The sequence below is a fragment of the Engystomops pustulosus genome, chromosome 2 (assembly GCF_040894005.1).
Source record: "Engystomops pustulosus chromosome 2, aEngPut4.maternal, whole genome shotgun sequence".
NCBI classification, from domain to species: domain Eukaryota; kingdom Metazoa; phylum Chordata; class Amphibia; order Anura; family Leptodactylidae; genus Engystomops; species Engystomops pustulosus.
In genome coordinates, this window is record NC_092412.1 from 44,687,280 (window position 1) to 44,710,575 (window position 23,296).

The window sequence follows — 23,296 nt, forward strand, 5'->3', positions numbered from 1 at the left end:
AATATGTATATTTTTTAAGGGCGTAAGGAGGTCTGTATATATATTTTTATGTTAACAGAGGGGCCCAATGCATAAGGCTGCTATGGGGCGCAGCCTCTCTTAGTTACTCCAATGAATGACAGCCATATTAACCTATGGGGGACTGGTGCAAATGTATTGCATCCACCCCTGGGCTCCGCTGAGGACGCTCAAGGAGATTTTCAGTGAAGTCACCAGAAGAAGCACTCTGAACATTGTCAGCAGCCAATCTTCGTTGTAAGGGTATGTCGGTTATTGCCATTGCGTATCCTTACAACGCTGAAGTAAAAAGGGTGTTATTCTAGCCTCATTTGAAAACTCTTTGAATTAAAACCAGAACATGGAAGGAAAAGTAAAACTGATAGGGAACGAAGCATCACCTTTTATCTTGCAGAAATCAAGTTTCTATTCAAACTCAACAATAATTTTTATTGGAGAAGTTCAGGGTCAAGGATCCAAAACCAAGGTTGAACCAGTTGTGAAGACAATTCCAGTTGGCTGGAGACGGTGCAGACACTGGAGCGATTGCTGCTCTGGATAAGACGGCTGCTGACTTTGTATTGATCTATTATTTGGACATAATGGGGCTCATTTACTAAAGGTCTGTGGAGCGCATTTTCGTCCGGTTTCCCGTCGATTTCCGGTTTGCGCCGCATCGCTCTGGGGATTGTGTCGCACACGATCGGATTTTGGCGCATTTGCGCCTGCTTGCATGCAACAGAAATGGGGGGGGGGGGGGGTGTTGGGCGTCGGACAACGGATTCGGACAACGCGCAAGATTTAACATTTAGAATTGTGTCGCAAGACACGCACTTACAAGCACCGGGAAGAAAAACGTGAACTCCGGCGGACCTCGGCGGGGAAGCGACAGATGCAGGAACTCGGGCGCACGATCTCCATGAATCGCGCCGGACTTCATCTTCGTCGGACCATCCGAATCGGGGATCGCAGCCAGACCAGGTAAGTAAATTTGCCCCATTATGATAAAACTGTACCAGTTATGGGAAAACAGTGGGGTTATTATAAACGCCCTGCATGACAATATATTAAAGTTTAATATTTTGGTCACAAATGGTTTTCCAGCCCTGACATCCAGTATTAAAATAACTATTATAGAAGAATATGAATAAAATACTAAATTACAAAGATTATTCAGCAGGAACTATCAAATAGAGATAAGACCGGTCTTAAGTATAAAGTCTGCTGAAATGATTGTTTTTATGTTTTAGAAATTATTGGTGCTCAGCTGAAATGAAATCTTTCATTTAGCACATCACTGGTGTACAGCCGAGCATTAAAGCCTAATTCTCCATTTAACTCTCTTCAATTTATTCCCGTTTTAATCCTTGGGGCATGTGCCGGTTCTAGGAAATTCTGAAGACAAATGAGTTTTGTCAAGCTGTGGCCGCCGTTATTGACAACGAGTATCACGCTGGGTGTTTGTTTTGTGGAAAAGGCAGCGTGAATGGCAGAACTGAAACTCGAAAAATGCAAGGCACCTTAAAAATGTGCAGTCCCATCTCCTCTGTTATTAAATAACCTCTAGGGAGTGGAAACCTGAGACATATTTATCATTAGGCGGCTCCTTTGGACAGTTTTTGGAGCTCCAGTACCCATAAAATTCGTTAAAGTGGCTTTGACCCCTTGAGAAATGTTTGTTTGCTCTAATTGCGGTATGGGATTTTTTTTTTTCAAAGAGTCCCAAAAAAGTCTCAAAAATGCATAAAAAGTCCCAGCACATACACCGACAGAGGACTGGAGTGACTATGAGACTTTTTATAGGACTTTTTGCATAATCTAGCTTTGCACGGGGTTGCACTAGAAGTAGTTTTATGTTTACACCTGATTAATGTGGTGGCACAAATAGCCCCGTGAGACTTTTTGGTAGTGAAAGCCTCAATGCGACTTTTTTACGCCAAATCAACCGAGTGATAAATAACAGCCAATTTTTTATTGTATATATTGCTTCATACAGCAGTACTGACTACCCCAACACCATAGGGTATATTTACTAAGAGTGGTGCAAACTGCACTAAATAAGGTTTGCCTGTGTATAGTGCAAGGTACGCCAGATTCATGAAGAAGAGGCGCCAGAAATCATTAATCTTGCTCTCCCAGCACTGGCCCGACAGGGTTCATCAACTTTTTTGTACTGCACCTTAAACATAGGACGTGCAGACTGAACGTCCCCTAATTTTTATTGGTCTAAATTAATTTTAATTGGTCTAAACTGTGCTCCAGAATTTTTAGGAACAGACTATTTTCCATTGGCCATGCCCTTTTCAGTAAGATCACCCCCATTTAGTTGGACAAGATGGTTACGTGCCAAAAAAAAAAGTTTTTCCGCTACACATTGGTATACCCAAGAAACATGGCATGTATGTTCTATTATACATGTATCACTTAAAGGGAACCTGTCACCAGGTACCTCATTTTCACTAAAGACAGGTTATAGAATCCCATTACAGCTGCATTGTAAATACGCCTTTGTGCCTTCTCTAAACATTTACATTACAACATAATTGTGTGTTATAATGACCTGGCTACCCGACAGAATCCTCTGTGTAGTCCCAGGGGTTGGGCTTTGGTGACATGTCTGTGCTGCAGATTGCTCAGCTCTCATCCCCCCACCTTTGTGCTCCTGTACAGCTCCTCCCTCCTATTCCTTCACAGAGGTCACAGCCTGGTGAGCTGACATCAGTGGGGGAGGGAGGAGCTGTACAAGAGCACAAAGGTGGTGGTCAAGAGCTGAGGAGTAACCAGCTCAGAAAAGTCACATGTTGTTGTTTATTGAAAAGCCCAACTCCTGGGACTACACAGGGGATCCTGTTAAAATGTCAGTTAAGAAATGCTTAGAGAAAACAGAAAAGCATATTTGCAATGCAGATGTAATAGGTTTTTTCAAATGAGGTCCCTGGTTACGAGTTCCCTTTAATGTATATCTTGGTGATAGACGGTAAATGAATATAACTGAGAATATCTCTAACCTTATGTAGGGCACAAACAAAGTGATGACAACAACCAGTGTAAGCTGTGAACAACTAAAGGGACTAATTCTATGGCTTACATAATACAATATAATAGCATGGTAGGAGTATTATTGCTTTCATAGGAACATCCGGATCATCAATGCTGGCGTCACTTGTGTAGGCGGCACAAAGCTCCATGATGGTGAAGACATTGAGTTCCAACCAATTTCACCATCTTCAGAGTTTCCCAGAACATTATCGTCTTTGCTAAAATAATTTAATTGTTTCGTTTGAGAGAAGCTTTAACTGGTTAGATGACCAGGCACATGAAGATATTCCTGCACATTTGACTTTACTGCTTGATATTCAATTACATAGACTCCCACACATATCATCCATTATTCCTACGTAGTAAATAATGGAGTGTTCAACCCGGTGAGTAGCTCTAGACTGAATAGTACATGTGGGTGTCATTTATGCTGACGTACAGTGAATGGGAGATTCTCAATATAAGGCTATAAGCCTCGTTACATACATAATAGTATTACAAAATAAGATGTGACGAATACAAGGACCTTGGCTGCAGAGAACTGGATCTAGGACATTCATTGTTGAATCATTGGGGGAAATGTGTTAATGTGTCAGTCTTTAGACCAGTGCAGAGTAGAAGTTGACAGTTCTCTGCTAATTGTGTCTGATGCTGGATAATTGATCTGTTATTAATAATAACAACTCTATTTTGTGTCCGGTGACGCCCCCTAGTTACTGAAGACACACCTATTTTTCGTCCGAATCAGAAAACCACCTGAAAATGGTCTTAAAGGGAACCTGTCACCACATTTGCACATATACAGCCAGTGACAGGTTCCTATGGAGCCCAATTAACTAACTGATTCCCTCTTTTAGCTAAAAATTATTTTGCTTACATCCAGTTTGGGTGTACAGTTTGCAATTGTTAGAAGGCTAAAGGACCTGCGATGATGTCACTCTGGTCATATGACATGAATGTAACACAAGGCACCATGTAAAAAAATTAACACAATATTTCCTATAAATAGAGCTTTGTATGTCTGTAGTTAAATATTAGCAGTCAATCCCTAAGTACAATGAGGCAGCGCAGTGATTTGAAGAGACACAGAGCTGTCAGAGCCAGCAGACATCAGTTCGGAAAGCTAATATGCATATAAGAAAGATGGCTGTAATTAAGGTACAAGGGCCTCACTGACAGCTAATTTAAGGACTTGTAACCCTTTATCAGCAGGAATTGTTAGTCAGATTGGTAAAATTTTGGTGCAAATTACTCCAGTTCTCTAGCATAAACAGATTGATACATCTCTCCCATTGTGGTTGGAACTTTCCAGAGATAGGTTTATTTTTTTCCCATAATTGGTCATTTCAAAAAACTTCAAATTCTATTGTTACACAAAATATTTCTTCAGTGCACTAGGAGTGTGGTCATGTCTGCTGGTGCACCAGTTTTCCTCTTTACCCAGAAATTTACACTACAAATTAAAAAGAGTAAAAATGGACAAATAAAGAAGAAAGAGGAAGGAGAAAGAAAGAGTGAGAAACGAGTTTGTCTAGCCTGCTATCCTTAGAATCGGGAGGAACATAAACAAAAGTACAAAAACAATTTTATTATATTATTATATTATTTATTATACACCAGCACTTGTGCGAGCACGGATCCCCCTTTGCTGGCCTACTTTGCCGCCAGCAGCACAAAGTGGCATAAAGTGGGAAATAATCACAATTATTGGCGGTTCAAGTGTACATATATGGCTATTTTATGTGGGCTGTACCCTATATTTTATTATGAGTTTTTATGGTTTTCATTCATTAAAATGAGTTTTTATGCATGATAAAATATATATTGATTGATAAAATATATATTGATTGCCAATACTAGTGTATTCCCTAATTTTTTTTCATTTGTGATGCTTAGTTTTCTCCTTCGTTTCTCCCAATAACTCTCTTAATGAAATATATATATATATATATATCAAGCACCAGGAATAAAATTATAACAATAACTATATTGTATTTCTTAAAAAGACATGTCCAGCACACAGTCTTAGTATTCTCTCTTGTATTTTCGACAAAAAAAATATCCTGAAAATTTACAACTTTATAGTATTCCTTCAAACTTACACCTGTCTTGGACCTATTTGTCTCACTGTTACCTTACAATACTAGTCTTAGTAGTATTTGCATCAGTGTTAGCTTACACTACTAGTCTTAGACCATTTTGTGCCACTGATTGTTCTCTTACTGGCTTGAGGAGGTCATAGATAGGTTTTCATGAGAAGTTTTTGAGCGTCCTTTCTCATATAATTGTAATCATATATATATAATAATCTTTATTCATATTGCTGTTTGGTAAAATATGTTAAAGGGGCAGTCTTGGCACTTTTTTCATCTCCAGAATCATACAGTAATATCTTACTGTACTATCTTAGTACTATTTTCATCATACAGCGATACCTTACAATACGATTCTATTTGAATCAGTGTTACCTCACACAACCATTCTTATAAGTATTTGCATTAGTCTTAAAGATGACCTGTCAGCTTGGAAAACCCACAGACCAAATATGGCCCCCATAATCCTCCCCCCAGCCCCTTTCTACCTAGCCGGTTTTTTAATTAATTTATGTACAGTAAATTGATTTAACACGATCCGACCTCTTACCAAATAAGAGGTCGGATCGTGTATCTGACACACCCCCAGCACGCCCCCGCCAGCGGACACATTGTAGGAGAAGCCGGCACCGCAACCTGGCTCACTCACATTGTCAGCCGCGCCGCACTGTCAGCGGCTGTGGCCGAGCCGGCTTCTCCTACAATGTGACTGCTGGCAGGGGCGTGCTGGGGGTGTGTCGGCACGCCCCTAATGAATAACGCCGACTGCCAGCGCGCCGGATACACGACCCGACCTCTTATTTGGTAAGAGGTCAGATCATGTTTAATCAATTTACTGCACATAAATTACGGTAATTAAAAAACGGCTAGGGAGAAAGGGGCTGGCGGGAGGATTATGGGGGCCACATTTGGTCTATGGGTTTTCCGAGCTGACAGGTCCTCTTTAACTTACACTCAGACTTAGTCCTATTTGCATCAGTGTTAACTCACACTACCTGTCTTGGACCTATTTGTGTCATTGTTACCTTACAGTACTAGTCTTACTAGTATTTGTGTCAGTGTTACCTTACACTAACAGTCTTGGACATATTTGCTTCATGTTCACCATACAGTACTCCTGGCAAATTTCAGGCATCTCAACCACCCTTAGACTGCATTCACACTGACGTATACCCGCACCTCTCCCCTCTCCATTGTAATGCATTACCTATGGCCCGTAACACAAGGAAAGATAGGACGTAGTGTTGCTCCATGTGGCCACTGCTGATCTATGCAAGCTTGCGGCCGTACACATGCCCCCCCTACAGTCAAGGGAATGTGGCCTTAGTCTTAGTATTCTGTAATTTTTGTATTCTAATCTCAGCAGGGTGACAAATGCCAGACTTGAAATCTGAGGGAACCAGAAATTGCTGTATATTCAGCCAAAAAAGTAGAAACAAACAGACAGCAGCATATATATTATTTTTATAGCAGATCATGGAGTAATTTTTAATAGGGGATAAAACAATGGCTGCCTATGCCTCAATGTGATCACAACACATAAGTAATGCCGGTCTATGTGGTAGCCTATGTAGCCCCAACATAAGACCTGAAAAGATGTAGTAACAATTGTAATTTATCTATCCCCACTTTCACATCTCATGTTTGTCCTGGTTTTCACATTCCATTTATTCTCACAGCTTCTATGATGACTAAAGAAAGTTCTATTGATTCACCACATACACAGGAAGTTCATATGAGAAAACTGGGGTGAATCCATCAAAGACAATGGTTGGTATTACTATCTTCCATAGTTCAGGGCCATCAGACAGCTAGTCCGCTGAGTCATTCAGCCATTCACTGAGGCACTGCTGGCTACAGCATCATCGAGTAGAAAAGTAACAAAGTCGCGCACAAAGCAAAGGCCAAAGTCGCACAGAGGGTCACAATTTATGTAGTGTTTATGTAATGGTTTTGTTGTTTCCACAGGCGGAATGACCATTGTGGTCTAGAAATGAAGTCATAAAAAATGAAGAGTATTTCTAAACCGAGCTTTAAATCTTGTTATATAACACAAACATTTTCTGTATCTTAACCCTTTTTACGACCATGCCGGAATACACTATACTGATTCAGCATTTTTAGCATTTTTGAAGAAGTAGTAATTTTTTGGTGCACTACCGAATAGGCTATGAAAACATTTTTGACTTATGTTTTATTTTATTTGTAATTTTATTTGTGGTTTACCTTGCACAATTGAAAAAAAAGCCTTTTTAATAGTGTATAGTACTTGATTTTTTTAAAATTAACTCAAAAATGAATCCCCTATTTTTTGTTTTGGTTGTTTTCATATATACAGTGGGTACGGAAGGTATTTCAGACCCCTTTAATTTGTTTCATTGCAGCCAATTGGTAAGATCCAAAAAAATATTTTTTACCTCATTGATGTACACTCTGTGCCCCAGCTTGACAGAAAAAAACTGAAATGTAGATATTTTTGCTAATTTATTGAACAAGAAAAACTGAAATATCACATGGTCATAAGTATTCAGACCGTTTGCTCAGTATTGAGTAGAAGCAACTTTTAAGCCTTTTCTCCACACAAAAGCCACTTAGAATTAATACCAAAACATTTAAAGGGGTATTCCGGGAATATGACATCTGGCACAAAAACCCATGATGATATAAATAAATGAATACAACAATACTCAATGTCATTAGTCACAAAACGGAGCTTAAATAATTTGATTTTATGATTTACAAAATTTATGGCCTCTCTAAAGTAGGTGGAGTTATCACTAAGATGGCCGCCACTGGTAACTACAAGTTCCATGATCCTTTAGTTCTCAGTAACTCCTCCTCCCTCTTATGCTCTGCTCCCAGTGATGATGTAACAGGTTTTCTTGCTCTGTTACCATAGTAATGATGTGTAACTGCCATCACCAAAACACCGGTCATACTGGATGCACTGCAACCAACCGACTACAGCTAAACATAGTGGTGATCACATGACCTGCCTAGGCAGGTACAGGACATGTGATGTGGACATGTGACCAGCAGCCATCTTCTGTCCTGCAACGGACCGCGCAGAGGAAATTAAAGGACTGATTAAAGGGCCAGTAGCATTTTAATTCTTCATTACAGTCTATGTCACCAGCATTTTTCTGCTAACGGGAGCAAAATTTTAAATAACAACTAATTACACATTAGCTTATATTTTGAGTGCCCATTTGTATATGAATTATGCTGATTCCTGGAATACCCCTTTAATCTTCATCTCATCAGACCTGAGAATCTTATTTCTCATAGTCTGGGAGTCCTTAATGTGTGTTTTTGTACACTGTATGCGGACTTCATGTCTTGCACTGAGGTGGGGCTTCTGTCAGCACACTCTGCCATATGGCCCCGACTGGTGGAGGCTGCAGTGATAATTGACTTTCTCCCATCTCCCTACTGGTTCTCTGAAGCTCAGCCAAAGTAATCTTTGGGTTGTTCTTTACCTCTCTCACCAAGGCTCTACTCCCACGATTGCTTAGTTTGGCTAAGGTCGAGGAACAGCTGTGGTTGTCCCAAACTTCTTCCATTTATAGATTATGGAGGCCACTGTGCTCTTAAAAACCTTAAGTGCTGCAAAAATTCTTTTGTAACCTTGTCCAGATCTGTGCATTGCCACAATTCTGTCTCTGAGCTCTTTGGGCAGTTCCTTATACCTAATGATTCTCATGTGCTCTGACATGCACTGTGAGCTATAAGGTCTTATATTGACAGGTGTGTGCCTTTCATATTCAAGTCCAATCAGTTTAATTAAACTCACATGGACTCCAAAGAAGGAGTAGAAACATGTCGAGGAGGATCAGAAGGAAATGGACCGCATGTGAGTTATATATGAGTGCCACAGCAAAGGGTCTAAATACTCATGACCATGAGATATTTAAGTTTTTCTTGTTTAATAAATTAGCAAAAATATCTATACTTCTCTTTTCTGTCAAGATGGGGTGCAGAATGTACATTAATGAGCAAAAAAAAATACTTTTTTGATCTTACCAAGTGGCTGAAATAAAACAAAGAGTGAAAAAATGTAAGTGGACATGTCACCCCAAAAAAAACGCACTTCAGTAAGAAGCTCCTAGCGCTACCCCATTTTTAGCAGTGATCGGAGCAGTTTTATCGGAACCCTCCGATAGAGCTAACAGACACTTCAGCGCTGTACAGTAGGAATGCCGGACCGAGCTCACAGTGGTCCAGCGTATTCATGAGGGGGCGGTCCAAGGTGCTGCTTCTTCCCCATACCACCCCTCCTATACCATAGGCCAGCGGTGACTGCAGGGCTTCATGCTGCAGTCACGGCCTCCAAGCCCCACCCCCTCATGAATACACCGGACCGCTGTGAGCTTGGTCCGGCATTGCTATTGATAGTGTCTGCTAGCTTTATCGGTATCTTCTGATAAAGCTAGCAGTTTATCATTGCTAAAAATAGGGTGGCGCTAGGAGCTGCTTACTTTAGTAAGAAGGGGTCTGAATACTTTCTGTACCCACTGTATTATATGCAAAGTCTTGGTTAAACAGGTTGACAACAGGGATGTTTTGTTACAGTGTGGGGGTTAAAATTTATACTATACAAATTAACCCCTTAAAACCCTTTAACGTATTTATATTTCCATTTTTCCCTCCACACTTTCAAAAATCCATAACTTTTTTATTTTTCCGTGTACTACTGTCACTATTGGCTTTTACAAGAAAAATACACACTTTTGCTCCTTTAAAACTTATATAGACTTTATAGACAGTGGGGCATATTTAACAGGCCCTGAAATAATCGCAAATACTAGTGGGGCGATGAAGGGTAGGTGCAGTCGCCAGCGACTTTTCATATGTGAAAAGTCGCCAGCTGCGTTTTTTGTAACGCAAGGCCCTGCTTCCGCCCCTTGATGTATGCCACTGCGAAAATGCACCGGGGGGCTATATGATAAATATGCCCCAGTATAATGTATGTAATATAGGATATACATACATAAATTTAAAAAAAAACTTTTACTTATTTTTTTGAATGAAGTGCAAGGACCATGCACTATCTGTGATATTTACTTGTGTGGTTCTGCTTATGATAGATTTAAAATATTTTAATATATTGTATGGCCATTTTTTGCTATAATACTGGTGGTGGTGAAAAATATAATATGTATATAGTTTAAAGGACATCTACGATCAGATTCTTTAACGGTAAACTAGTCCTACTTACAAGCTCCTGAGGAATCCTTCTTCTCAGAATTTCTTTTATTATACACTGCATAAACTGCAATGCTAGCTATCCCCAAGTCACATAAAAGTACCTGGTCCCTATTTAGTATTGGCCACTTTCCGAATCCTGTTTAATTAATGGATATGAAATGACCACGTTATAGTCTATTGTGGCACATACCACAACTTCTAAGTAAGGAAGAAAATGATTACCCTTCACCCACAAGTAATCTACATGTTGATGGTCATGTAAATGGAAATTGGTCAGTAAGTAGGTACATACCGGAGCTGGTTGATGCAGGGGACTTGCTGCGTCGGGAAGGTCCTGGACTCTTGGTTGTACTCCTGCGTGGTATATTAGGAAGCTTGGTGTAAGAAGTAGATTTCACCACCCGACATTCTGAAAAAAGAAAATGTATCTTAAATTGTATCCTTAGTCATTCCAAGAGACTATTGAAAAGGTTATAGAAGGTTATAAGGGTGATCTTGTCCGATATTACATAAAAGGCCACATGTCATGTGCTAAAGTAAAGACCAAAGATATGCTCCTATGGTCGGGCAGAAGATCATGATATCAAATAACATGACATTTTGGAGATTCGGAGCCTAAACAACTAGACATTTGTCATCATCACTGGGAATAAAACACTTTATAGCAAAGGATTAAAAGCAAAAATGTGGACAGCAACCTACTCTAAAGAATCCTACCCCTGTAATACATGCTAGTTATATACTATATATTCATTCTGTGTGACATCAATAATAATGGAATCTAAATAAGAAATAATAATAAATAATGATACAAGAACAATAAAATACAATCTGAATTGGCGCGTTATACCACTAGGGAAAATATGAAAAGAAAAGATCTTTAATTTGCTAAATTATCTCAATTGCTTTTTTATCTGATGATGGCTTTAAATTCTTTTGTCAATATCTGTAATCAAGTAAAACACAGTCCAGAGAATCTGCCCACTGCAGACTGTGATATTACTTCCCAAAGAATTAATTAACATAAATTAATCAGAACATCTCAACTACAAAGTTATTTAATTAGGAAATATTCTAATCTAGCGTCCTCATTTCTCTGAAAGAGCATACTAGGATAAGATATCAAAAAAGTCTGCTTCTGGTTGTTTTCTATTGTCAAGTCTGCTCTAAGAGGCCGTGTGAAGGAGATGCTGGTCTTCCAACCCAACATTTTTCCACCCTTTTCTCCCCTAAGAACAGTCTTCGATCTTTGTAAATTTTGGCTCCAGTTGGGTGACTTTCCCTGTGATGACAGTGTGGGTGATTGACCATGTGCCAAAGTGCATGAATGGGGAGCGTGAGCATGGACATGTCGACAGCTGTCTGGATTACACCCCACAAAAGGAGGAGAGATAATTCTCAACACAGGGCATTATTCAATGTAGACAAGACCAAGGTGCTTAAATATATATTATAAAAACACTCACATATTTGAGGGAATTATAACACATAAACATAAATGTGTATTTTACAAGACTGTCCAAATAAACTCCTACAATACATATTCAAAATAATTTATTGAACACTCCAATTTAGATGGAGATTCTTTAGTTGGTTAGAATGCAGAAACTCTATCATCCTTCATTTACAGAGTGAGGTTGCATATGAACATGTGCATTTTTAGGTCGAAAACAATGGACCGCTGTGTGTCAGCAAGAAAGACTTCTCGAACCAGAAGCATCGGGAGGAATAGGACCTGCTCTGAGTTTTGCGGCTTGGGCAGGATCCGGAGTTACAAAGCTTGTGTCTCCGTGCATATGAGACCATAGAAATATATGGCGACATGAACAGAAATATTCAAACAAGGGTCAGGGACGTAACTAGGAGAAGCAGGACCCCCATACATACTGCATATACACACATCCAAACAGTACCATATACATTAACTCAGCATATACAAATCACAGCACAATTCTTAAATATTCAAAGGTTTCCCTGGAAAAGCTTTTAGACATATAACATTCCTCAATGCAAGACTTAAACCCATGTTGGTCCATGGTGCCATGTCCTGGCATACAACCCTTAGTTCATGTCACCTTGAGCAGAGTATTTAATGTACTGTAAATACTATAAATTCCAAAAAACATCAGAGTTGTCAAAGTCTAAAATGCTACCATTATTTCCCATAATTTACTTGTCTACTAATGTAATATTCTTGAAAGAGGCTTCAAATATCTAAAAGTTACCTTTTTAGAGTTATCATGGTATCATTGTGAGCAGTTATAAAATATTTTACATAACTTATCTTAGAGATATAGGGCTTACAGATAATCTGATAACTAGAAATATTAAAAGAATATGCAGAGATCTTGCCTGATCTATTCATACCCAGAAACCACCCTCTAAGCCAGTGGTGGCGAACCTATGGCACGGGTGCCAGAGGCGGCACTCAGAGCCCTTTCAGTGGGCACTTGGCCCATCGTCCCAGCACACCAGACAAGACTCAAAGAATTTTTGGCTGGCACCTCACGATAAATAAGGGGGGTTTGGGTTGCAGTTTGGGCACTCGGTCGCTAAAAGGTTCGCCATCACTGCTCTAAGCTTAGGAAAAAAATGATTTGTAATCCTACATAGAAGCTTTTTTACTATTAGACTAGTGAAGATTATCAAACTTTTTGCCTGTGAAAATTGCCAAGGAGAATCCACTTAAAGAGTCCAAGAAAGGTCTAACATCACAGGTTAGAGATACTAGAGTTCCCAAAATGGGCAAGGAGTAACTTTGGTTGCAAAATTTGGCACTGGTAAGTATCTTCTTGTCTAAGATTAGGAAAAGTAGCTTCTATTTAAAGTTTCTGCCGTACTCAACACTGTAGTATATTAGACTGAATTGAATGGAAATATGTTGTCAGCCTCACAAACTTATTACTGTCACTAGTATCTGCACAAGTAGAAATACCGCAGTTGTGGAATATTAGAATTTTTTTAGTTGTCCAATTTTTTGAAGGGGTGTAGATCAAGTTCATCTATGGAGGTCTTGGCATATCCAAGCATGACATGGGCACTTGGACAGTCATGTAACATGTAATACTTCAATTTCCCTGTGGGGGAGCTGTTGAGGAACATGACACTTTTTGGGGGATCCTCTAGTGATCATAACTTTTCCAGAAGTGAGATGTCTGAGTTAACAAAATTATAAATTAATAATCAAATTATTCATGTTACATTTACAGTATATCTGCCATGTCCCTAAATGTCACATCCCCCCAGCATATCACAAGATGTTAAACAGTCACTAACAGTTACTAATAGAAAACCTTGCAAACACAAGACTAGTAGAAGCAAAATGACTTTGATGTATTCAGATGTCCGCATACGCCGGGGAATCCGAATTCTCCATCCATTTCACAATGAAGAACATCTAGTAACGTTGCTTGATCTTCTGTATCGGAGGGGATGTTACAGAATAGCTGATGAAATGATTCATAAAATGACTGGGATTAAATGAATCACATCTCTTTGTTCTATTACCAAAGAACAGTCATTTGCCTTCAAGGACAGACATGGTCTCCTATAAATCATATTTATCTAATTCACTGGTGATTAGACTAACAGCATAAGGATGGCAGTATACTTGGCGGTGGTGCAGGGCTCGCTCTCATCTCTGCCAGGGGACAGCTTGATTGGACTGCCGTTTGTAATGCTAAAGATATTAGGAGCTAAAGCAATCAATAAAGTTTATTTAAAAAAAGATCAGCTCAATCAATGTTAGTCCCTCAAGGCACATAGGGTCATTGTGTCAATGAGATGCCTTTTATACACTATTCAAATGAACCTCACTTAGAAAATTATATTTACAATAGTTTTATTATGATATATTTATTCTATACATTTGCCTTACAGCTAAAAACAAAAGTTTTTATACACTCTATACAAAGACACATATGAATTTTTTTTCTCACTTTCTGACATGAAATCAGAATAAAACTTTCTCATTTTAGGTCAATAAGGAATAGCACAATGATTTATATTTGCCAAATGCCAGAATAATGAGAATACGAGAATTTTAAAGGCATTTTTATTGCTTTCTGCAAAGTTAAAAGTTTACATACATTTAATTAGTATTTGGTACCATTGCCCTTAGGCTGAATTCACATGACCGACGCAATACGGTGCCACAACGCACATGGGAAAAAGATAGTTCAATTGTAGTTTCATCAGAAACAAAAATGAAGGTATTTGTTCCTGTGTGCATTTGTAAACTGGCTTTTTTATGTTTTTTTTTGGAGTACAGGCAGTCCCATACTTAAGAAGACCTGACTTACAGATGACCCCTAGTTACAAACGGACCTCTGGATGTTGGTAATTTACTATACTTTAGTCCTAGGCTACAATAAACAGCTATAACAGTTACCACAGGTGCCTGTAATGAAGCTTTAGTGTTAATCCTGGTTCTTATGACACTCCAACATTTTTAAAACCCAAAATTTGTCTGGGATTACAATGATAAAGTATACAGTTCTGACTTACATACAAAATTCAACAAACCTATAGAGCCTATCCTGTACGTAATCCGGGGACTGCCTATAATGGCTTCTTCCTGGCAGTGTGGTCTTTCAGACCATGTGGATAAAGGATTCCAGACATTTTTGCAAGGTCTTTTTCATCTGTTCTTGGGTTGATATGCACATTTCGAACCAAAGCCTATTCATCTCTGGGAGACTGAACCCGTCTCCTTCCTGACTGGTATGACATTTTATGTGATGTCCCAAATTGTTTAAAGGCATAGTAATCTTAGGCTGCATACAGCGCTGCTCGCCCCTGCCCCTCTCCATAGAGATACATGGTGCAAAGCACCGAAATACGGAGAAATATAGGACATGTCCGCACTGTATCACTCCATGCACCCATTGCTGGCCCGGGGGGACGTATATACGGCCACAAGATTGGGGCCGTGTATACGTCCCCCAACGGTCATGTGAATGTAGTCTTAGTGTGTGTCCTTTTGACTATGAAGAAAGTCACCAAAATGCCTTAAAATTGCACTCTCTTTTATTTGGCAAATAAAACCAGAATAATTTTGGTACTCCTAATTGACCTAAAATGGGAAAAGTTTATTTTGATTTCATATCAGTGAGAAAAACATGGATATTTGTTAAATTGGCACCAGCTTACCTCAACCTCTTCTTCTACTGTCCAGTCCACGTGGCCCCCTCCTATATACAGAACCCGGCACAGTGTTCTGTGTAAACTAACTCCACACCGGTCATCCTTTAATTTACAGCCTAGACAAGAACGTCATGTCCAAACCCCAGTCCAACCTCTCCCTGTATACATACACCCAAAAAAGGCCTGCATACAGTTTACAGATACAAACAAACCACCCCAAATGCAGATAATGCAATATTTTCTGAAATCAAAAATTACCGGGGAACAGTAAACTTATGTTTAACTATGAAAACCTGAGAAAGCCATCAACACACTTTTGTTTTCAATTTTGGGAGGATTTGAAAACTGTTCAACTCCTAGGAGTAGTGCATGTTCTATGCAGACACTGAACCAGCAGAAGTAATGAATTGGATTTGAATATCTCGCATAACATGATGCGGTTGTTATAATTTAGTAGGCAGTAATTTCCAGTGACCTACAAGTGGAATGTTGCATGTGCGTACAAATGCAGGCACCTATTTGATATGTTAATTAATTGTTAACATTACAAGCAGCGTAATTGAAATAATCAAACATCATCAGTAGAAGCTTTGATTCTGTATCTGTGGGCACAAAGCCTCCGTGCCTGCGTCAATGGTGGAAAATTCTTTATCAAGTTTGTTAAATGTAATACTTCACAGTGCCAAAAAGCCATAACTGTATGTGAAGCTGAGCCGCGTAATGAGATGTTTCTCATGTAAGGATGAAACATTGTGTGTTCTCCGGCTCTAAATGCTATTTAAGGCAATTTATGTATAAGTGGTGTATTAAGCATGTGCACATACAACTTTACTAAGATGGGAGACAGATGTCCCTGCTTTGTAGTTATGGATCCTTCTAAGATGAATTGAGAGTCTTGGAGTCCCAATCTTGTTACAGAAGCAACATGAATCAGTACGGTGCCTTCTTCGCTAGCCCCAACATGTACCCAGGTATTCTGCTCTTAGAATTAGGGTGGCTAACAGGAGAATGCTCCTATTAAAAAGGTAGCCCTCATGCTGTGATATCTCTATCTGTTTTTTTTAATTGACACATACAAAGAGATGTAACTTTTTTTCTCCCGGTTCCTGTGTCGTGCTGGTGTTCTGGTCTTCGTCTGCTGCACCTGTCTGAAAGTCCCGGGAATAAAGAGGGTTACAGGACCTTCTTCAGCCAATCCAAACTTCACTTGTACCATCACAATGGTCAAAGGAGACCATGGATTTGCCACAGCGGGTCCCGTCTCCCCCAGAACTTAAGCCAGCCACAGCAGCAGAAGCCGAAAAATGTCAGTACAATGCAGGAATCCAAAGCTAGAGATGTGTAGAGATGTGGTTGCTCCCCCAGCAGCCACTATATACAGCTCCCCCAGCAACCACTATATACAGCTCCCCCAGCAACCACTATATACAACTCCCCCAGAAACCATTGTATACAGCTCCCCCAGCAACCACTATATACAACTCCCCCAGCAACCACTGTATACAGCTCCCCCAGCAACCACTATATACAGCTCCCCCAGCAACCACTATATGCAGCTCCCCCCAGCAATCACTATCTACAGCTCCCCCAGCAACCACTATATACAGCTCCCCCAGCAACCACTGTATACAGCTCCCCCAGCAACCACTATATACAGCTCCCCCAGCAATCACTATCTACAGCTCCCCCAGCAACCACTATATACAGCTCCCCCAGCAACCACTATATACAGCTCCCCCAGCAACCACTATATGCAGCTCCCCCCAGCAATCACTGTATACAGCTCCCCCAGCAACCACTATATACAGCTCCCCCAGCAACCACTATATACAGCTCCCCCAGCAATCACTATCTACAGCTCCCCCAGCAACCACTATATACAGCTCCCCCAGCAACCACTATATACAACTCCCCCAGCAACCACTGTATACAGCTCCCCCAGCAACCACTATATACAGCTCCCCCAGCAACCACTATATACAGCTCCCCCAGCAACCACTATATACAACTCCCCCAGCAACCACTGTATACAGCTCCCCCAGCAACCACTATATACAGCTCCCCCAGCAACCACTATATACAGCTCCCCCAGCAACCACTATATACAACTCCCCCAGCAACCACTGTATACAGCTCCCCCAGCAACCACTATATACAGCTCCCCCAGCAATCACTATCTACAGCTCCCCCAGCAACCACTATATACAGCTCCCCCAGCAACCACTATATACAACTCCCCCAGCAACCACTGTATACAGCTCCCCCAGCAACCACTATCTACAGCTCCCCCAGCAATCACTATCTACAGCTCCCCCAGCAACCACTATATACAGCTCCCCCAGCAACCACTATATACAGCTCCCCCAGCAACCACTATATACAGCTCCCCCAGCAACCACTATATACAACTCCCCCAGCAACCACTGTATACAGCTCCCCCAGCAACCACTATATACAGCTCCCCCAGCAACCACTATATACAGCTCCCCCAGCAACCACTGTATACAGCTCCCCCAGCAACCACTATATACAGCTCCCCCAGCAATCACTATCTACAGCTCCCCCAGCAACCACTATATACAGCTCCCCCAGCAACCACTATATACAGCTCCCCCAGCAACCATTATATACAGCTCCCCCAGCAACCACTATAAACAGCTCCCCCAGCAACCACTATAAACAGCTCCCCCAGCAATCACTGTATACAGCTCCCCCAGCAACCATTATATACAGCTCCCCCAGCAATCACTATATACAGCTCCCCCAGCAATCAATCAAAATTGGCGCTCTGGTGCTCAGTAAGAGCGTGCGCCAGAATTATCATGCAAAGTTCGACAGAAGTATGTTGCAAGCCCTATGTTAAAGGTGCACCAAAAAAAAGTTGGTGCACTCTGTTGGGGCAGTGCAGAGGACTCTAGATTCATGAAGAACGTGCACCACAATTCTGGCGCCCTCTGCATACTACACAGGGAAATTGCACATAGTACAGACTGCACTGTTCTCAGTAAATGGGCCCCACTGTTTTTTAGCCTCACCTGGGGACATTGACAAGTGTATAATATATATACAGTATATGTTATCCATACTTTTCTCTTGGCTGGACCTGTCCACAAATGACCACAAGACGGCCAGCCTTCCAGAACTAAATATTGTAGTATTGTGACATTCAGATAAACAGAGTATATTATCTATGTGCCGCCTCCTAGTGGTTGGTCTTTAAGGGTGTCAGGGGTTATTCTACCATGTTTTGAAAAAATCATAAAAAAATAGAGGAGTGTTTTTCTTATTCATAAGATACTGCCATATATCTTGTATCACTGAGATACTTACAGCACATACATAAAACCTGATAATAATGACCCCTATGCACTGTACAATGTTCAGCACTTGGACAGTTCCATATAAACATTGTAATCTGCAAGTGACTCATAGCAATAATATATTTTAAAGAGGATTTACATTTATTACATCCAGATTTAATATTCCTTACAGATGGTTTGTATACAGACTTCTACTTGTACTGACATGTGGATTAGTGAATGGCAGCCTTTTATGTGATGCTTATCTGGCATTAATGGGATAAAGCCTGTGGTGTCACAATGTGCTCTACTACCATCCAATGTGTGAACATATGTGAAGATTAGTCAAGAACCGAGAGAAACAGAATTATGTATGGAATAAGGTGTTAATGACACTTGTGAAGGAGATACCATTATGGCGTCTAAAACACAGGTTAAGTACAGCACAAGACATTTTGTGTATAAAAGATCTAAGGGTTTTAACCATTGCCTCCTCACAGCCCCATACTGCCAGCATGATACACACGAGACAATAGCAAGTTATCCCCTTATCTATTTATCTGTTCAAAGGGGGTCCTACCACTGGGACCCACACTGATTAGGAGAATAAGGGGCCTTTTTGTCCTGGATGCACAGAGACCTGCACATGCAGACTTTTGGGACTGCAGAAAAAGGAGCCAAGTATAGAGTCATCTCTAGCATTCCAGTACTACCAAATACATAGAGAAGGCTACATTCTGTGTAGTTCTACTCATACACAGTAGAAGGGACCCCTATTTTGATGATCATGTGGTACCAGCAGAAGCAGCAGACTCCCTAGCAATGAAATGCCCCATGCAGCTAACCCCTAGTAATGAAAGGCCCTGCAGCAGACCCCCTAGTAATAATATGCCCTGCAGGAGACTCCTTAGTAATGCAATGCTCTGCAGGAGACTCCTTAGTAATGCAATGCCCTGCAGCAAACCCCCTAGTAATGAAATGCCAAGCAGCCTCCCCAGTAATGAAATGCCAAGCAGCCTCCCCAGTAATGAAATGCCCCATGCAGCCAACCCCTAGTAATGAAATGCCCTGCAGCAGAGCCCCTAGTAATGAAATGCCCTGCAGCAGATCCAATAGTAATGAAATGCCCCGCAGCAGCCACCCTACTAATGATATGCCCTGCAATAGAACCCCAGATAATGTAATGCCCTGCCCTTTATTGTATAAACAATAAACTTACATACTCTCCTTCCGATGCTCCCCTATTCTCTGTGCGGTTTCTCTTCCTTCTCTTCTTCACTGGTAACAGAGCGCATACTGGCACACACTATGATGTCATCAGCGGTGACACCATTGCGTCACAGTGTGCGCCGGTGGGTAGAGCACATGGACACGTCTCTGCCCGCTCTTACCAATGAAGAAGAGAAGGAAGAGGAGGCGTGCGGAGCATCAGGGAGCATCCAAGGTGAGTATTTAAGTTTTTTGTTTTTTTTTATTTACTCTACTGTAATTTACTGTATAACCCGAGTTGTAGTTTTTCAGCACATTTTCTGTGCTGAAATATGTGGCTTATACAGGAGTATATACACATTATGGGGCATATTCATCAGGACCTCTGCGCCACGCCACTTGTGCTAGCACTTGCGATTATTTTGCCCTCTCTGCCACCTTCACGCTGGGAGTGGGCCGGTGCGGGGCGTTACTGTCCCCGCGCCTGCGCACTCGCTGCTGCCGACGACTTTTCATATGTGGAAAAAAGGAAGCCTCTTGATGTATCCCGCTGCAAATATGCAGCGGCGGGGCCCCAATATCTTTATCATTTTTGTAGCTGTCATCATTTATCACCAATCCTTGGTTATTCTAATTGTCCTATAGAGAAAAAGGTCATGGCACCAAATCTGTGGCATCACTTTACAGCCATTTATTGGGGAGGAGGGGGGGTTAGAGGTCAGATACCAACAACCGAATATTCAGCTGAAATAAGATACCACTATAACGAAATGTAATATTCTACACTTACTGCATAATATATACAATACTGTGGAAGGAAATCAGATGATGTGGCTTCTGTATCTATTGCAGAGGTGTAAATAATGATAATATCACTGTATAACAATCAGATAGACAGGAGCGGCAGGTTTGCACAGTTCTGTAGAAAGTGATGTTTTTGTTTCCTCTTCTCAATGATAGGCACGTCTGACTCATGTCAGGCGCCTAACAACAAGCCTCCTGCGGGCTGCTGATAAGAGATGTTAGGCAGCTCCATGAAATGTGTAATTTGTAATCCAAATCTTATCTATATATGTACTTTTTCAGGATATCACATAGATGGGTCATTGCTCAAAGGGCTCATTAAAAAAATAGATGAACAGAAAGTATTGACGTTGTTGTCCTACTCTGGTGGACAGCAGGTATCAGAAGAAATACATTGGGGCACATTTACTTACCTGGTCCCTGCATGATCCCCGAGGTGCATTGTGCGCCGGAAAACCCATCTGCTGCGATTTTACTGCATGTGTCGCTTCCCCGCTCAGGCCCGCCGGAGATCACCATCTTCCTCCCGTGTATGTAAGTGCATTGGATGCGTCACAAATTGATTTGTTAAATCCCGCGCGTTGTCCGAATCCGACGGATCGTCCGTCGGCCCGCTCCCCCGATTTGTGTCGTGTGAAAGCCGGAGCGATTGCAGTACAATCCGATCGCCTGCAACGCAATCCCCGGTGCGATCCCCGAAAACATCGGAAAACCCGACGGAAATGCGGCCCCGGGACCTTAGTAAATAAGCCCCATTATTTTAGAATGTGCCCTGCACCTATCTACCCGAGGATGAGCTGGGTAGAGCTGATCACTGAACTCAAGTGTCAATATTGCATAAATAGGTTTTCTGAAACTATATATGATAATGGAAAAAATAGGTTAAGCTGCAATATCAGACACAAACATGGGGGACCAATTGTCTCTTCTCATACAACTCTTTTGGGGTATGGCAATGGATGTCGACCCGCTTTGTGATTAAACTAATTTGACTTGACTACTCCTGAGGACATTTTGTTTCTGAGGCCTCAGCTGTTCATCCTTTAACCCTCCTACAGGGATCTGGAAATCCCTGCACAGAAACACAATGTTGCTACCTCAAAAGTAAAAGAGGACCTGTCACCAGATTTTGACCACCCTGACTAACAATGCCTGCTGAGAAAGGGTTACATTTTCTCCCAATATTACCTAAAATTAGCTGCCAGTGAGGCACTGTACCTTAACTACATAAGTTTTTCTGATATGCAAATTAGCTTTTGTGACTCATGTCTGGTATCTGTGACTCATCTCTCTCTCAGGCTGGCAGTGAACCATGTCCCATTATGGGACAACTTCGTGTCTCTTCTAATCCGTGCCCTGCCTCCTTGTACTTAGGACTGTCTGATAATATTCAAATGCAGAACATATAAAGCTCTATGTACAGATTGGAAATATTTTGTCAATTAGTTTACACGGTGCCTTGTGTTACATTCATGTCATGTGACCAGAGTGACATCATCCCAGGTCCTTTAGCCTTCTAAGAATAGCAAACTGTACACCATGTATGTGATTACATGAAATCACAGAAGCCTCCATGGAGGATGGAGAGGAGTAGAAGTCCATGGAGGCTGCTGTGACTTTATGTGGTCAGATACATGCACGGGGTACAGTTTGCTATTGTTAAGAGGCTAAAGGACCTGAGATGATGTCACTCTGGTCACATGACATCAACTGTGACCAGTGAGGAGGCATAAGGCATGGGGAGGATTAGATGGGAGGGGCCAGCTGAGCAGGACACGCCCCCTTTGATGCCAGGTAATATAAGATAAAAGGTGATTTATGTGGATGTTTACCTAAAAGAAGTATGTCAGTCATTTGAGCTAGATAGGAACCTGCCACTGGCTGTATATGTGCAAATGTGGTGACAGGTTCCCTTTAAGTGAAGACTGACCCAGACTGGACACCAAAGTTGATGGAAAAAAATCCAAGAGCAGTTAAGCCAGGAATAACAGTTTCAGGTACCATAAATAGGCCAGGAACCAGGGACCAAGACGAATAACATGGAGACCTTTGGCGTAAACCTTATAGATTTATGTGTCTTAGGTATTCCATGATAAAAAATATTGAAAAACATATCTGTAGTATAAGTCAGTAATTATAGAATGTTAGGGGTGAAACATCCAGATCCCCATCAATCAGCTGGTGTAAATAGGAGGGAGGTACGTGGTCGAAATTACATTACACACCTGTGAAGACTAAGTAAAAAAATACCTAGCAAGGGTTAACCGACTACATGGTATTTGGAATCACTATTGATAAATGGTTAAAAAGAGATTTAACACAAAATATTTGCAACATACTGAGCCTGTAAAACCACCCAAAATAACAGAACCCATGCCCAGGAAGGAAAGCAGAGTGAAAAAACACTTAAACAATATTTTGTAAAATATGGCTCCCACTGTAACTATGGCATAAAAAGAAGCAAAGTCATTACTGGTTTAATTTCTGGACCATCTGGTTATA

General features: G+C 41.0%; 1 protein-coding gene across 5 annotated transcripts in view; it reads right to left on the minus strand.

The window, feature by feature from the left end:
• The window catches only part of DCLK1 (doublecortin like kinase 1), a 212,467-nt gene that overhangs the window by 98,970 nt on the left and 90,201 nt on the right, over positions 1–23,296 (minus strand). For all 5 annotated transcript variants that reach the window (XM_072134414.1, XM_072134413.1, XM_072134418.1 and 2 more), the window contains exon 5: positions 10,630–10,746. In XM_072134414.1, the coding sequence (XP_071990515.1) occupies positions 10,630–10,746 (117 nt within the window). The remainder of the gene's footprint in view (positions 1–10,629; positions 10,747–23,296) is intronic.